Here is a 15,731-nt window from a genome sequence, read left to right on the forward strand (position 1 = left end):
AGTCCAACAACAGTTAGAGACACAAATTTGGGAAACCGTATCCTAGACAAACCACCCACAGTGCCCCACTTCAATGTAGTGGGAGTAGCAGCATGCTTTTTACCCCCCCCCCCCCCATTACCTGCTTCTTCAAATTCAGGTCTTCTTCCATGGGGAGTGGTTCAAAAAAACAGATTGTGTAGGGGGAGATACTGTGGGACACATTTAGACAGACCCTGTCATGGAGCCCTATCCAATTAATTAAATTTCTCCAAGCCAATGCACCCCTGAATACAGGCAAGTTGTGGAAGGAAGGGGAGGTGGTTATGGAAGCTATGGATAGGAGGAAGAAAGTGTCACAGGGTATAAAAAGACGGGCCTGTGACAAGCATGTTGCCTGCTTTGGGGGTATCTGGATATCACACACTGCGAAATGGGGTGAGAAGAAGCACTTTTGGTGCACCACTGATATTGGGAAACCAGTCGTGCAACCCTAAAAAGAAAGAAAAGAAAAATTAGGAAGCCCAAGGACCTCAAGAAAGCAGTTTCATAATTGTTCTTTATCTCCTTACACAGGACCAGCTAGACAGCTCAAAGTGTAGGATCTCCACTGGGAAGATTTAAATGTGTTTAGGCCCTGAGGAAGGATTGTGGAATCTTCTATAGGGTTAGGGTTTTCTACACCAGGCTGGAGGGGAGGAAAGCCAACAAGAATATACGAAAAGCGTCTACTTCTGGAGAGCTGATCAAGTATATGCTCTACCTCATTTAAATGGAGCAGGATAGAATATTTAAAACAAAAATACATAATTGTTTTGAAATGGAAATACTGAAGAGTTAAACAAAGAGCAGCCAAGGGGCATGTTTAGCACACCAACTCCAATAAGGTTGCAGCAGTGACCCTGGTAGAGAGGAAGTGGTTGAAGGTAGGTGGCTACAGGATCAACAGGCATACAACACCAAAGAAACATGGACACCTGACACTTTTATTGGTCTAAAGTGAATGTCATACTATATACACACTGCATACATATTGACATGCAACAGGCACAGTATAAATGCAGGCAGGATTTATAGGGCACCTGCATGAACATGTACACAGTGCTTTGGGCGCAGGCCCACCAGCCCAGAAGACTTAAGTCATTGCCAGCAAAAGCAACAACGGGGGCTCATCACCACAGTATGATATGTCAAGCTCGGGGAGGGGGCAAATGCTACAGCAAACATTCACCCAGCCTCTTGGCATCAGCTTCCTCTAACCAAAGGCTGTTGGTGGATAATAGTCCCCCTGTGTGGACCAAAGTGAGTTGCAGATCTCCACCAATAGTGTCAGGATTGCATAAAGAAAGGTCTGTCCAATGGGGAGAGTGCAGCTTTTGCCTTCACATTAAAACAGAAAAAAAGTTTCTGGCACGAGAAATGCTGCTGCAACAGAAGGGAAACCTATCTGGGCAGGGATACGGGGAAGGACAGTTGCTGTGGAAACCAGACAGCAGGTGAACCAAAAAGGCAGGGAGCAGCTAAAGATTCCTGACAAAAGTCCTAACGGCAAAAAACCCAAAACCAAAAACAGGCCCATAGAACCCCCACACTTCTCCCCTCACAACTCTGCAGTGGTAGCGCAAAAGAGGGAAGGAGCAGGCAGCTTAAAGGTCCTGGGGGTTGCGGAAGCCCAGCCAGGGCCACAATCCAGGTCACAGAGTCCCTTCCAACTGCTCCTTTTCTTTCTTCCGCTCTGCGAGCCACTGCTGGATCCGCTCCTTGAGTTCAGTATTTGGTCTGATCTGGTCCATGGTGAGGGGGCTCCGGTTGAAAGGATCAGTCTGGTCACTACAAGGGGAAAAAACACCAGGAAGCAGGTAAAGGAGAGTCTAGCTAGTAGCACAGATATGTGGGCAGGAGGCAGTGCCACCAACCTTTGGAGATGGACACACAGGCCCACCGCCACCCCACCAGATGGATATCAAATCAAGGAGGAAGTCATCTGGCAGACCAAGACTGCCTTTGATTTGGCCACAGTTGTGGAAGCCCAATATGGTGCTCTGACAGACCCCCAATGTGCAACCATTGCTGTGAGGCAGCCTTTTGTAGTGAAAGGAATTTGCTTATTTTAGAAAATTGGGTATGCCTGGAACAGTAGAGCTAAGTGAGGCAGACTCAGGGATAAATTGGGCTACCTTAACATCAAATGACTTTGGGCAAGGGGAGGTGCTTGGAGCTAAAGCCACCTAATATTTTCCTAGAAGAGATAAGCAATCAGTTGTTCAGCCTTGACCCTGATCCCTTCCCAGCCTTGTGAATACCTTAGGAGGTGCCTTGCAATTGTCGATCTATCCACAGTGACCCGAGAGGAAGGCAGCAGCACCGGGTCCATCATTAAAGTACTCATGATAGGGTCCAGAAACTCATCACAGGCATCCGCATAGGTCTCCTCTTCCTGCAGTTGGCGGTCTGCAAGGGACTAGAAGAAAGCCCAACAATTGTTAGAGAGGTCCCTGCCTGCTCAGGTCAATGGTGGGATGGATGACAGAAGGAAACTTCTCCCCAACACACCCAAGAAGCTCAGCAGACGACTAGTTGCCACCGAGCCTTTGTTTAAGGGCAACAAATGAGAGCAAAGTTGTATTCTTGGGCCTGGCTTAGCTCCAGGAAGCAGCAAGGAATGTAATTCTGGCTTATGGAAGGGGCTAATGCTCCCACTACACTCAGTTTTGTTTCCTTCCCTTTCCTTTCATGGAGGGACTTAGTGAAAGCCTATAGCTCAGAGGGTCTGCTCCTTGCACATGCTACTAGGTAGAGAAAGCCTCCTTCTTGCAAGAGCATACACAAGCTGCCCAGCTCAAAATGCCAACAGCAGAGGATGAGGCACCAACATGCAGCTCTCCAAAAAGGAGGGTTCCTTTGTGGAAAGCAGGGAGGAAGCTAGCGCCAGCTCCCCTCCACCACCCCTCACCTTGATCCTCTCTGCCAGGTTGCTAAATGCCACAATCATGTTGCCAGGCTTGTTAATCTTCTTCAGGACTCTGACTGTCTGAGCAAAAAGAGTTGGGGAATACGATCGCCCGTCCTTGGGCACTGTGGCACAAAAGTTCTCCTCGTCCCTGAAAGAGAAGAGGGATAAGACAACACTGGGAGCGGCAAGGCCCTTCTGCACATTCAAGCAAGGAAGGGAGCTTCTCTGCTCTCTTCCCTAGGCAAGCCCAGTCAGTCTGCCTTACAGCCTTCCACCTTTGGCATTCTCTTGCTCTCTCACACTTCCACAAGCATACCAATGCCCTTGGCTTGGACAGACCAAAGGCTCAGCTGGCCCTGCCCTCTTTTTGCAACCGTGGTCAACGGAATGCTCCAGAAAAGGGAATGATGAGGGAAAGCATTCACTGATTTCCCCTGATACTCAGAAGGCTGCTGTCACCACCACCAAGTTGCCCTCTCCTTCCCAATACACATACCCCAGATTTAAGTAGATGGTGCAGATGTCAGAAACCAGCTGTTGGGGTTTGAAGTCAAACTCGCTGAAGTCTTTGACCTTTAAAGCCCCCATTTTGGGGCCCACCAAGTGCTGCAGGAAGTAGTTGAGCATGGAGATAATGCGCTCAGCCAGAAAGGGGTGCACAAAGAGGGACTTGATCTCTGCAATGTAAACCAGGTCTCTGTGAGGTCCCCTGAACAGCCCAGCTCCCCTCCTCACTCCTAGCTGGAGAGTTCTGTCTTTACCTGAAGTCAGGAAGGCCAGGGTCCCAATGGTCTCATTGGACATGATGTTGTGGAAGCGAGCCAGCTGCCCAAACATCTGCAGGCTGGCTTCCTTCTCACGCCGCAGCTCTGTAGACAGGGCATCCCACTCACCCCGGTCCTTCTCAATCTGCTGGATCTTGATCTTACTCAGGTACTGCAGAGCAATTTGAGGTGGGGGAGAAAGGGAGAGAAGGAAGAAGGTGTATGAAGCACACGTAACCATAGCTCAGTAGTCCTCTGGCCCATTTTCCACAATCTTCTATTAAGGAGGTGGACAGCAGCTGAGAGGGGCAACAGCAACAGATCAGCCAGACTGAATTTCCGGAATGGGCCTCTTTCCTCAACACAGGCCAGATGCAGTTCTTCCAGACAGGCATGGCAGAATAGAGTTCTCCAGCTCACACCAGCAGAGGAAAGGATGAGAAAGAGCAGTAGAGCAAGTGAAGAACACACAACAGTATTCAGTAGGGGCAGGGGGAATGAATCTTACAAGCATGGGTAATGCAAATGAAGTTGGTCTAAAGCAGTGTTTCGCAAAGTGGGTGGTACCACCCCCAGGGATGAGGGTGGGATTACCTAGGGGGCTGCTAAGAGGCAAGGGGCATTGGTGGGGGGGGCACTGAAGGTGTAAATTACTATCAAACTTTGAAAAGTTGGCATCACTGGATCTTGCTCATCAATTTTGTTGCATTAATTAAACTAAACAGTTTTAATTGGGCTCTGAACAAATATGCAATTAATTGCTCCTGCTCTGAATTTCGTTGTGTTGTAATTTTCCTTAGTGGACCACTATTTCGAATAATGCTTTTTAAAGGGGGGGGGTTGGCACTGGAGATGAGTCCATGGAACTGAAGGGGTGGTGACCCAAAAAAGTTAGGGAACCACTGGTTTAAAGTGTCTCCACGCACACAAACCCTTCGGGGGAACTGGCCTTAGTGCCACAGAGGCTGTCAGAGAAACTTCCTTTCACTCCCTCTCCTGAGCTAGTTTACAACGATCAGTTCAGAGACAGATAATCTTCCTAGAACTTTCAAGAACTCTCCTCCCACCCCCTCTCTCACACACAAACAAACAACCTTCCTGGTACAATCAGGGTAACTGCAGGTGGCAATTCCATTCATGGCTATGAGAAATTCTTGTTTCATAGATCTTGGGACCATTTTATTTTCCTCTTTGGTGCTCCCTCCCATCATCAAAAAATAAATAAAAATGCTTTACCTGAATGGCTTCATCCAACAGGAAGATGGCATCATTCATGAGTAAGTTTAGGAAGCGCAAAAAGAGAGGGGGATTCATTGCTTCTAGGTTCTTTGAGGCATAGTCGGCAAGTGCCTGCAAGAAGAGGGAGGGAGAGAAAGAGATGTTTCCCACCCAGAGATGATTGCTGTCCTGGCTGAAGCAACTCGTGTACCTCCCAAGCCTTACCTTGATGCTTTCCCGGTAGGAATCAATGCCCCACATATACCTGAGGATGGGGTACATAGGCCTGCGATAGTTGAACTTCTGCTCGAACTGATGGGGATCCCCTAGGCAGGAGGAAAAGAACAGGCCAAGCCAAAATGAATGCCAGGATCTGGCAGCACCACAAGACCAAGGAAGGGATGTTTTGCTCACAATATGGCAGGTCCTCATGCTTCAAAGCTGCATCTTGGCATGGCAGTGTGCTACTGAATGTCCAGAGAGAACAGCAAAGGGCTGGCTCTTTCCACCCTCCACTTTCATGGTTTACACTCAAGAAAAAGCATGGACAGCTCAAAAATGTGCCCTGAGCCATGAATGGTACAGGGAGAGACGTCACCCATGTCTGGTGCATCACAAGGTGCTCAGAGGACTTGGGAGAAAAGGAAAGCCCCCTCGCCCCTGAGCGCTGCTATCACAGATGCAAAGCATGCGACTGGGAGGATGGCTCTGTTCAGCAGGAATGGAAATGGCAGCAGCTCAAGGAGGAGGAAGATGATGAAAGTGGCACCACTAGAGCAAGGTCCCTCTCTCCCACTGCCCCCTTACCAGTGAACTCAATGTCCACAAAGACCTTGATGAGTGCCTCGGCAAGGTAGGCAGCATGCCGGTAGGAGCAGAAGACCCTCTTGCGATGGAAGACACTGGAGACAAGGGGATTCTGCACCTGGTCCATGTGAGGCATTACAGCCTCTAACACTTCAGCCAGCTTGGCTCGCAGGTGTGGGTTCTTCATCCTGCAGGAGGGCAAATTAGGATCAACCACCTGGGAGGACATTCAAGGATGACTGTTAGCCCTGCCAACATATCCTGGAAGCTTTGCTTCTTAGTGGCTTCCTCTTTGTCTGCTGTTGACCGCAATTCAGAGACACCAACTGGGGCAGAACTTGGAAGATGCCAGAACCATGAGGCAAGTGCCCCAACTTCTGCAAGTGTTACCTGATTTCTTCCTGGCTCAAGTGGAAATGTGGAATTTGATCTCATAAAACCCCAAAAGCTTGGACACTGAGGACCTTAGAGGATAACCTTATAATCAGCAGGGAAAGCCCTGCTGGTGGTGCCATTGCTGGCGGTGACCCAAAACAAGACCTTCTTAGTGGCAGTTACCCTTTAGTGGAATACCCTCCCTTGTGAGGTTCATTTGTCTTCCTTACGATTAACTTTTATGAAAAAAATTAAAACCTTCCTGTTTGCCCTGGCATTTCATGGCTGAAAGTTTTGTCCCCAGTAACCTTGAAATTATTAGTCTGAGTATAGGTAATTAATTTTAGGCATTTTTAACTGTTCTTAGAAGTTTCAGTTGCGCTGTTTGACTACGGACATGCTTGCCACCCTGGGCTCCTTTGGAGGAAGGTGCATGATATAAATGGAATAAACAAATAAACAAAAATAAATAGCTATCTCACAATGCAACAGTCAATATAGTTGTTAGAGCGAGGGTGGGGAAGCTCCAACCTACTGACCAAACATGGATCTGTAGGTATCTTTAGACCTGCCACGCCATTTTCAGAAAGCCACACCTGACAGGTAAGGATAGGACTTCAAAGACCCTTTGTTCAAGAATACAGAGGGAGGCAGAACAGGAAAGCATTACCAGCTGCCTGAATGGCTTAAGCTTTCTGCACCGCCATGCTAAGGTGCAGGAGCTGTAGCATCACTGCTTGGCTCAAAGGGGATTGATTTGATCTGGCCATAACCTCTCTCCCTGCCTTTGTACTCCCAAATATTTACTGGTGACCACCCTTGAAGCCTGGATGAAGGACAATGAGGTGGATAAGTGGCTGGAGAGGCCATTACCTGTCCACATCCCCAGTGAAGATAGTCACAAAATGAAGGATGTGCTCCAGGGAGTCAGCTGACGTTTCCAGAAGATCATCAGCAAAGCGGCGCAAGAATATAAAGAAGTCACCCAAGTTGTCAGCAAAAAATTCTGCAAATACAAAGCTCCAAATGAGGTGCTTGCTGGGAAAATGTTCATACCCAGCCCTTGACCAGGAATAAAGAACTTACTTAATAGTACAAAGACTCCTCTAGAGCAGGACAGCATTTTAGCTTCTCCAGGGTCAAACTAAGCATACTCCAATACACTACAACCTGGCCTTGCCTAAAGGTCACAGGAAGAGAAACCTATTTGTCAACATGGAAGGTGTTGGAAATGGATGCACACTTGCAGCTATTTCACATCTAAGGATAGAGACAGATGTGTTTGTGTGTCCCCATCCACTTCACTGTCTCTCTAAGTTTAGCTTTTTAGGTAGCATACACCATCACTGCCAGCAAAACAGACTCCTCTTCTGGAATTGTACATCTTTCTGGCACCAAGGGAGAAGGTCCCTAAGATGTAGCAGGGGAATCTTTTAGAGCAATGTGGAATCTGTACAGCAAGTGATGTCCAATTCAGGTATTTTGTGTGGTGTCCTGGGAAGCACAGCTGGTTTGTATTTTTGGAAAAAGATACATTTGTCCTTAATTGCAAAGTCAAGCCTAAAACCACCTGGGCCTTCAGTGCCTGCTCGTGTGGGCTTCCATGTCTGGTGTTTCTCCTGCCAGCATAATTCTCAGACCCTCTTATACATCAGCATCTCTTCCCTTCACAACTCCAGAAGCCTCAACCTTCCATCTCTAGACTGGAACTATAGACTGCACACAAGCACAGCCAATGCAATGTTTTGCCCCGATTAATTCAGCGATGGTGCATGGATGTTTTTTGGGTTGCCGGACTTAAGAATCCTAGACCATGGTCACCACTGCCACCTACCTACCTACCCAGGGATGCTGCAATAAACCAGCTAGGCCTGCTCCAGAGAGAGCAGAACTATAGGCCCCTGCTTGTAAACTATTTTGCTCCATCCCAGAACTTTTCTAGGTCAACTAAACCCCGATGAGAACTACACAAGGGTATATTTTATAATTCTCTAGATGCCCATCATCAGACTAGAACAGCAAGGGTGCTCTTAACTTTCAGGAAACTGCTGGAGGAAAAGAGGTGTTCAAAATCTTTTGATGCCAATATAGGCCAAAGAGATAAGCCCAACATTTCTGAAGGGGAAACCCCTTGCTGGTCACCTGGGACATAGGCCAGAGCATTCTTCTCCACCTCAGACAGAGGGAATGTCAGGTCTACCAGCTCGGTCCCTTGGTTTCCAATGGCCAGCTGGACCAGGAGAACAGCCATGGAGACCTGCAGGTGAAGACAGTTCTGCAACATCTGCGGCTCTGTCATAGCTGTTTTGGTGGAGAGATAGATGGTCATGAGACGCTCAAACTGCTCCCGAAGGTTGTCTGCTGAAGGGCTGGAGCTCTGCTGAGCCTCTCGCCAGGCCACCTGCAGCCGGTGAAGGCTTTGGTTTAGTTTGATCATCTGGTCATGCAACCTGTACAAGCAACAGAAATACATACATTAACCAGAAGGACAGAAGCAAAGTGGGGTGTACAAGATAGCCTCTGTGAGTATCGGGGGGAGATGTCCAAGGCTCCCCCATTGAACTAGAGATGCAACAAACTCAGGTTCCCCAGGAACAGAACCAATTCTCTCTTCTGGATCACACAAGCAGCAAACTGGAACAAACTACTGCATCCAGAGGCTTTTTGCAATCATTTATTTGATAGCTGCTTTGATTTGAGGGGGTTTCCACATCAAGGAGGGGGGCTTCAAGGGGACAGCTGGAAATCACGTGCATTGGCTTTACTGGTTTAGCTTCTTCATTATACCAGTAAAATCCCCTTTCCCCAAATCAATATCTGCTTAAACAAATTTGATTGGGGTGCTCTCATATCACTGTTCTCGTTACAGGCTTTGCCTGTCAGTAGGATATCTCAGGTCACCTCAGCTTGCAAAGGCTGCCAACCAGGCTTTTACAGCCCAATCCTGCTGTAGGCAAATTTTCAGTGTCTAAGGAAGAGGCACCTGCAAGGCCTTGCCATTCCCACACACCCATATACCCTCTGGAGGCAGTACCTGTGAAATCCTAAATGGAGGGTATACTGGGTCAACACCAAGTTCTCCGTCACGAGGTTGTAGCTGGGGGCAAACTCTGGCTCCTGCTCAGTTGTGGCTGGGATCAAGCAGGTTTCTTTCTCCAAACCTTGAAGGAAGTTAACAGGAATTGCTTCCCCACCAAGCAACACCTACCAGGAGGATGCCAGAGCCAATGGGAGCACTCTGGTTTCCTCCAGCTCTTCCTCTGCCCTTGGCCAGCAGCCTCCTCCCTTACAGGCTGCCTTGCCAAGAGTATGAGGACAAGATTTGGGCACCTGCAAAGTCGTGGCTCACCTTTCATATGCACATTCTTGCTCCGCTGCTCTTCCTCATTCAGCTCTTTCAGCGCACAGTAGGTAGGGTCAAATGTGAGGAGCCGGGGCGATCTGGGCTTACAAAAGGGCTGGCATAGCCTGAGGAGGGCGGCTCCCAAGTTCAGGAAGAAGGCATCCGAGGCATACATCTGGAAGAAAATCTCTGGCATCTGGTTGGCCCATATCTTCGTGCGGCCTGCATTAGCATGGAGACAGTTTCCCAGCCAGGACAGGATTCGGTGCTTTGTTTGTGGTGATAGCTGCAGCAGGTTCTTGAGCATCTGGTAGATCTTCTCATGGAACTGAGCCATGAACTGTTACCAAAACATCAGAAGTCTTAAGATGTGTACAACACACACACTTGCTCAGTCAACTTAAACTGGGATCTTCCACATGCAGTATCTGTGCTCTACCCACTGAGCTATGCCTCCTCTCTCCTAAATGCCTTAACTTTCAGCAGTTAATGGGTCTTGGTCTTCTCAAATACCCCAAGCATCATGAATTTCCTGCAGAGGTTTTCACTATACTTTGATGTTGACAATCTGTGACTTAAGGAACAACCAAGAACCCACCAAATCACACTAGAGAGATAAATTTAAGAGACAGAAGCTGTCATTTTCCGCCGCTGTCCCCTCTACTCTGCCTGGTTAAGCTACACTGGTATGAAATGTGCACCTCCACACACCTGATGGATGTTGGATTCCTGCACCTTGATCTCCTGAGGGCTGGACCGAGAGGGATTCAAGAAGTAATCATGGTTCTCTACCACACCTGGGGTCTTCAACAAGCATGAGATGCTCAAGATAGCTCCCAGCAAAGTCTTCTGGTAGAGCTGCCCATTGGCTGGGTCCTTTGGCTGGATGTACTCTACAAAAACCTGAACAAACAGAAATAGAAGGTACTGCTGGTCAGCCAGTACAGGTAAAGCCCCGATGTAAGTAGTGGAATGAAGGACACCCTTTTATGGAATGATGGCTCTGCCATATTGGCCAGCCTATCATTGATGCATGTTGCAACCGCAGCACAGAATCAGGAAGACCATGCTTCCTTCACAGTGAAGAGAACAAGCAACTACCCCTCTGCCCAGGAGGGAAGCTGAAAATGGCCATGGCTAATTGCTTTGCTGCTCCCTGGCACCCTGAAGAGGCTAGCCAAATGCTCACTTTTGCTATATCTTTCTGCCTAGTGAAGTACAGGAGCATGTCCAGGTAGGAGTAGAGCAGGATCTGGCAAAGGTGCAGCTCTCGGATCCGTCCCAAGAGGATATCAAAGACAGGCACCATTACTTCCTCAAAGGTCTTCACTTCCTCATCCATAGTGAGGCCTTCTATGACTTCCTCCAGGAACTCAGTTACATCTTCAAAGCCTACAGTAAGAGAGTAGGAGAGAAGTGAACACCAATCCTTTATGCATTCTCATAGAAAGATACAGGCACCCCAACACATTTACAACTATAATAAAAAGGTGGGGTATCTTTGAGGGACCTCCTGCAGTTGTAGCCCATTATCTTCTTCTAGGGTGCCCAGCTCTGCCTCTGTAACTTACGGGCTCCTCTAAGGGACTCCAGCATCAAGTCCACTAGCTGCTCGTAGACATTTTGGTTGATATAGATCTCCGGGGTGAGGAGGACCGTGCGAGTGTTGGACACAGAAAGGTTTCGGCAGCGCATGGCAAAGGGCAACAGGTTCTCTGGCACTTTGGTAATCTAGGAGAACAGAGGAGAGCACTTTGTCTCTGGTCTGCTGGGCTGCTCTGCTTAGGCAGTCAGACTTGCTGACAGGGATGTGGGGCATTGACCCACCTCCTCCTTTGCCCTCTGGAAGCTGGCAAAGAGGTAGCGAAATATGTGCTTCTCCCCTGCATCTCTTTCAGCTGATAGATTCTGTATGCCAGCCGAGGTCATGTGAATCAGGTGATTCCCTGGTTCAGGGAGGAGTAGCCGGGTAAAGAGAGCCTGGAGAGACATGCCAAGCCAGACATAAATGGTCAGTACACAACCCTGCCCACCCACCAGCCACAGAGGGCAAGTGTCCAACTATGTATCAAAAACAAACAGTAAGACCAGAAGGTCATCCAAGACAACTTCTGTGGCTAAGGCCAGATCCTTCACCCACTTTATCATGAGTTGTAAGCAAATGGGTGATAGGATTCAGGCACCCAGGTCAGACAAGTCTGCTTGATTAAACAAAAAGTCCAAAATGCAACGTTGGTGGCTCTAGAACAGGGGTGGCTAACTTGTGCCCCTCCAGATGCTGTTGGACTATAACTCCCATCAGCCCCAAACCAGTATGGCTAGTGGTTGAGGATTATTCAAGCTAAAGTCTAACAACATTTGCAGGTCCATAGGTTAGTCAGCCTTGCTCTATAAAGTGAGCACTACAAAAGGAGAGAAGGCAAATGTCTTCCATTCACAAGACTGATCCAGCTGAAGGGTCCTTCAAGAACATCAGCACAGAGAAGAGTGTGTCCTGAAGGGCAAAGCTTGCATCCTTCACCAAGGCTCACGGACGCTCTGCCAAGCCCTCAGTCAGGCAGAAAAATCAACTGCATTTGCATATGCACAGATACCTGCTCCACATTCTCCATGTCAAGCCAATCCTGATCCTCCAAGTCTGTTGCCATTTCCTCCAAGTACACACAGCGTGCAGGAATCCCATTGCCACTTTTGAGATTGGGGTCACCTGCAGGTTGGGAATCATCAAACCAGCAACATCAGTAACACCACAAGCATGAATCTGTGTCCCTACAAGCCCAAGCCCCCAACCCAGACATCATCCTCCCGCCCCATCTTTCTATTTATTTATTTATTTATTGAATTTATATACCGCCCTGTACCCAGAAGTCTCAGGGTGGTTTATAGAACAAAATCAACATATAAAACCATAAAATATATAATCAAAATAAAAACAACAACCCAATAACCCCCCTCCCTAGTTTGGAAGACGTTAACTTCATTTTTCCTAAAGGCAGAATTTATTTTTATCAGTTCACTGGCGAAGAGGAAGGGAGAGATTTAAGCTTTCTTTTATTGAGTGCCAGTGGCACAGCACATGCCTGAAGGGACACAGCCATTCCAGCATTTTGGAACAGTTTGAGAGACTTTTAAGGCAACTGATGCACATAGGAATCCAAGCTTGAGGGGTTTTCTTGCCTCACACAAATCATTGTGCAGCAGAATAGAGCAGCACTATTACAGGAAACACTACTCCCTGCCACCAAACTTAATGTGCCAGGAAAGTGACAAGCATAGTGTAAGAGAAACCGCACAGAGCCAAGTTCTTCTTTAGGAGATTCTGCAGCACATAGTACAGCAAAAGGAACTACAAGTGGAAGATTATCTGTGTTGAGTCTACAGCCACCATAGAACACTGCAGCCCTACTCTCAGGAAGCTGCAAAAATCCTAGTATAACTGAGAGTTCCTCCTAGTCTGGATCCCAGGAACTAACTCCCCATACTCACTGTTGTCAAGTGTGATCAGGAAGATTCTCTGGATCATGTGGTTGATGTTGAGCTGCTCACAGAGCTCCTGCTGGGAACGGAATGAGCGGCTGATCTCAGCCACGGAGTAGTCACAATCATCCAGGCTTTCAGACACGCTGTTGTCAGAATCATCTTGGCTGGCCGAGGTTTCCTCCACTGGAGAAGTAGAACTAGTTAAGAAGCAGCCTAACTTGGCCCCACCAGGCACCAGCCATGCACCCTGGCCTTTTGCCCTGGAGGGCTCAGTGTCAAGAAGAAGGAGGGACCAGCATGGCCTTTGCCTCAGATTTGGCTTCTTGATAACATGTCAGGCATCAGGCAAATATAGCTACCAGCCACAAAGTCAGCTTACCACAAATCACAAACATGTTGTTGTCGCCTCTAGAAAATGCGTGGAGACTGGTTGCCAGCCCCACATGGGTACCACTTGAACCTTATCACCCAAACACAATTTGTTTGCCTATCTGGGCCAACCAAGACACAGAAAGGCTGCCTCAGTGACTATCGCGTCACAACGAACTCTCTCTGCTCTTCCAAAGATTTGCACAACCTGAAGCAGAGGAAAAACCCTTCCATTTGGAAGCCTGCAGTTAAGCCAGTGAAAAACTGAGGATTTCAGCACCTACTAGTTTTTATCCATTTTAATCCAATTCTTCTTTGCACCAATTCCTTAAAATCTGGATTAGTTCTTGCAAGCTATGGTTACTGACGCCCAACGTGTTTTTTTTTTGGGGGGGGGTGTAAAATGGTCTGTCTTTTAAAATAAGGACAGGGAGGGATGGGGGGTACAGACAAGATCAGCCAAGTGCTTTCAGCAATGCCTCCACGCGGGATTCAACCTTCGATCTGACCCAATGTTTCCTAGGCCAGGGGCGTCAACCCCCCCCCCCCCAAAGCGAGGCTGCCTCTCCCCCTCTCACCAACGGGCGGCGTCAGTTGCTGCTGCTTCTGGATCTCGGCGAAGTGCTTGGCGTCGGCGACGGAGCCGAAGAGGGCGGCGAAGGGGTTACTGGAGATACTGTTGTTGTTCTCCTGGTCGGTCATTTCCCCGCCAGGCGAACTCCATCCAGGGCTGGGGACCAAAGCGAGAGAAGGGCCTCAGAGGCCGCCTCAGAAGCCCTCTTTCCAGGGCCCGAGGAGGGAGCCTAGGAAGGCCCGACGCCGCTGACCCCCAGCTGCGGCAGAAGCGCCGGGCCAGGAGGCGACGGTGACGGTGATGGCGGCTCCCGCGCACGGAGGGCCTGCCGGCTGGGCCGAGCGACCCGCACCGCACCAAGGCTCCCCCAAACCAGGGCAACCCCACCGGCCTGGCCTGGCCCTTCCAGCCCAAGGCTCGCAGCCACGGGACCCGCCGCTTCTTCGCCTGCTTACCGGTCCGCGACCGCTTCGAGACCACTTCCCAGTCAGTAAACTTGACAACGCGTGACGCCACTGGATCGCGCCAACACGTCATCCTACAGGGTCGGAAGCGGGCCCCACCAATGGAAGAAGGGGAGGCGGGAACGCATGGGGGCGGGGCGGGGGGGGAGAGAGAAATTAGAGCCACAGAGATAGGAAAAAGTAGAAGAGGACTACGTGGTTGTGTTCTTAGCTCGCTTCCTATTTCCCGTTTTGAGATGTGTAAACTCCAAGCTTTTTAATACAGCTGTTGGCTGGGCAGCAGCCATCCGTTGCACTGCGCCCCGAAGGTAGCAGAAGACCCGAGTGTCGCCTCGTAGGAAACGTTTGCTTCTCCCACAACCTGCCACCCGTAAGCGCCAGTATTTGCAATATTAGCCAACACCAGTTCCAAAACAAATACAGTGGTACCTCGGGTTACATACGCTTCAGGTTACACACTCCGCTAATCCAGAAATAGTGCTTCAGGTTAAGAACTTTGCTTCAGGATGAGAACAAAATCGTGCAGCGGCAGCAGGAGGCCCCATTAGCTAAAGTGGTGCTTCAGGTTAAGAACAGTTTCAGGTTAAGTACGGACCTCCGGAACGAACTGAGTATTTACGGTAACTGTACTGTACATTCTGCCGTCCTCACGCCGCAAGTTGTAGAGAGGGGGCTGTGGCCGAAGGATCACATCTCGTGAAAGGCTTGCAGGGCCGTTTGCTCTGAATAGGGACAGCTGGGAGGGGGAAATCGCCCCCTCTGACTCGCAACAGCTCTCCTAAGAATGGCAGGAGGTCGTGCCCCGCAGCTTCCCTGGACACAAGTCGTCCCCCGCCCCCGCTTACAGCCATGATGATGTGTGTTTAAGACAGGATTGATGGAAGTCAAAAATTTGAATAAGATGTAAAAGTATGTTTAATTACTGTTGAAAATGATATGTTAAAAAAACTAATAAAAATTTATATATATATATATATATATATGATGATGTGTGTTTCATATCCCTGCAATTGCAACTGAGGGTGATGCATCCGAGGAAGTGGCCTCTTGCCCCCGAAAGATTATAGCATAAGGATATTTGTTGGAACACGAGGAGCCACGGGCCTCTTCGTTGCTTTTTGCTTGCAACCGATGCTACAGAAGCTCAATAACCGCTCTGAAGGTTCTTTAAACTGTAAACACTTTGAAATCGTAGCTCTGTAATAGGATCAGACTGACCGTTCACGTTTCTGAAGGCGGGACTTCCTGGCTGTATTTGAAGCCCTGCTTTCCCACTTGGTCCACCAAGTTAAAAGTGACAGCTGTTCATATGAAACAGTGGAGAGAGATCCAGTTTTGTTTTGTTTTTGTGTAGCTCTGTTTGGACAGCAGCATATCCATCCTTACCCGCTGCCCACACATAAAG

At 48.7% G+C, this 15,731-nt stretch overlaps 1 protein-coding gene across 1 annotated transcript; it reads right to left on the bottom strand.

The window, feature by feature from the left end:
• Positions 1-945: 945 nt before the first annotated feature.
• Positions 946-14,471, bottom strand: UBE4A (ubiquitination factor E4A). The gene is made up of 20 exons (XM_079955980.1): positions 14,318-14,471; positions 13,867-14,018; positions 12,926-13,102; positions 12,034-12,146; positions 11,267-11,419; positions 11,011-11,170; positions 10,629-10,831; positions 10,151-10,342; positions 9,446-9,779; positions 9,131-9,257; positions 8,239-8,546; positions 6,970-7,102; positions 5,722-5,909; positions 5,140-5,240; positions 4,933-5,046; positions 3,694-3,868; positions 3,429-3,609; positions 2,933-3,080; positions 2,283-2,440; positions 946-1,809 (listed from the first exon to the last, which is right to left on the bottom strand). Exons 2-20 carry the CDS (start codon positions 13,988-13,990, stop codon positions 1,674-1,676), a joined length of 3,225 nt encoding a protein of 1,074 aa, XP_079812106.1. The 5' UTR covers positions 13,991-14,018; positions 14,318-14,471; the 3' UTR covers positions 946-1,673.
• Positions 14,472-15,731: the final 1,260 nt, after the last annotated feature.

Source organism: Podarcis cretensis, assembly GCF_951804945.1.
Source record: "Podarcis cretensis genome assembly, chromosome: 15".
In the NCBI taxonomy this organism is placed as follows: Eukaryota; Metazoa; Chordata; class Lepidosauria; order Squamata; family Lacertidae; genus Podarcis; species Podarcis cretensis.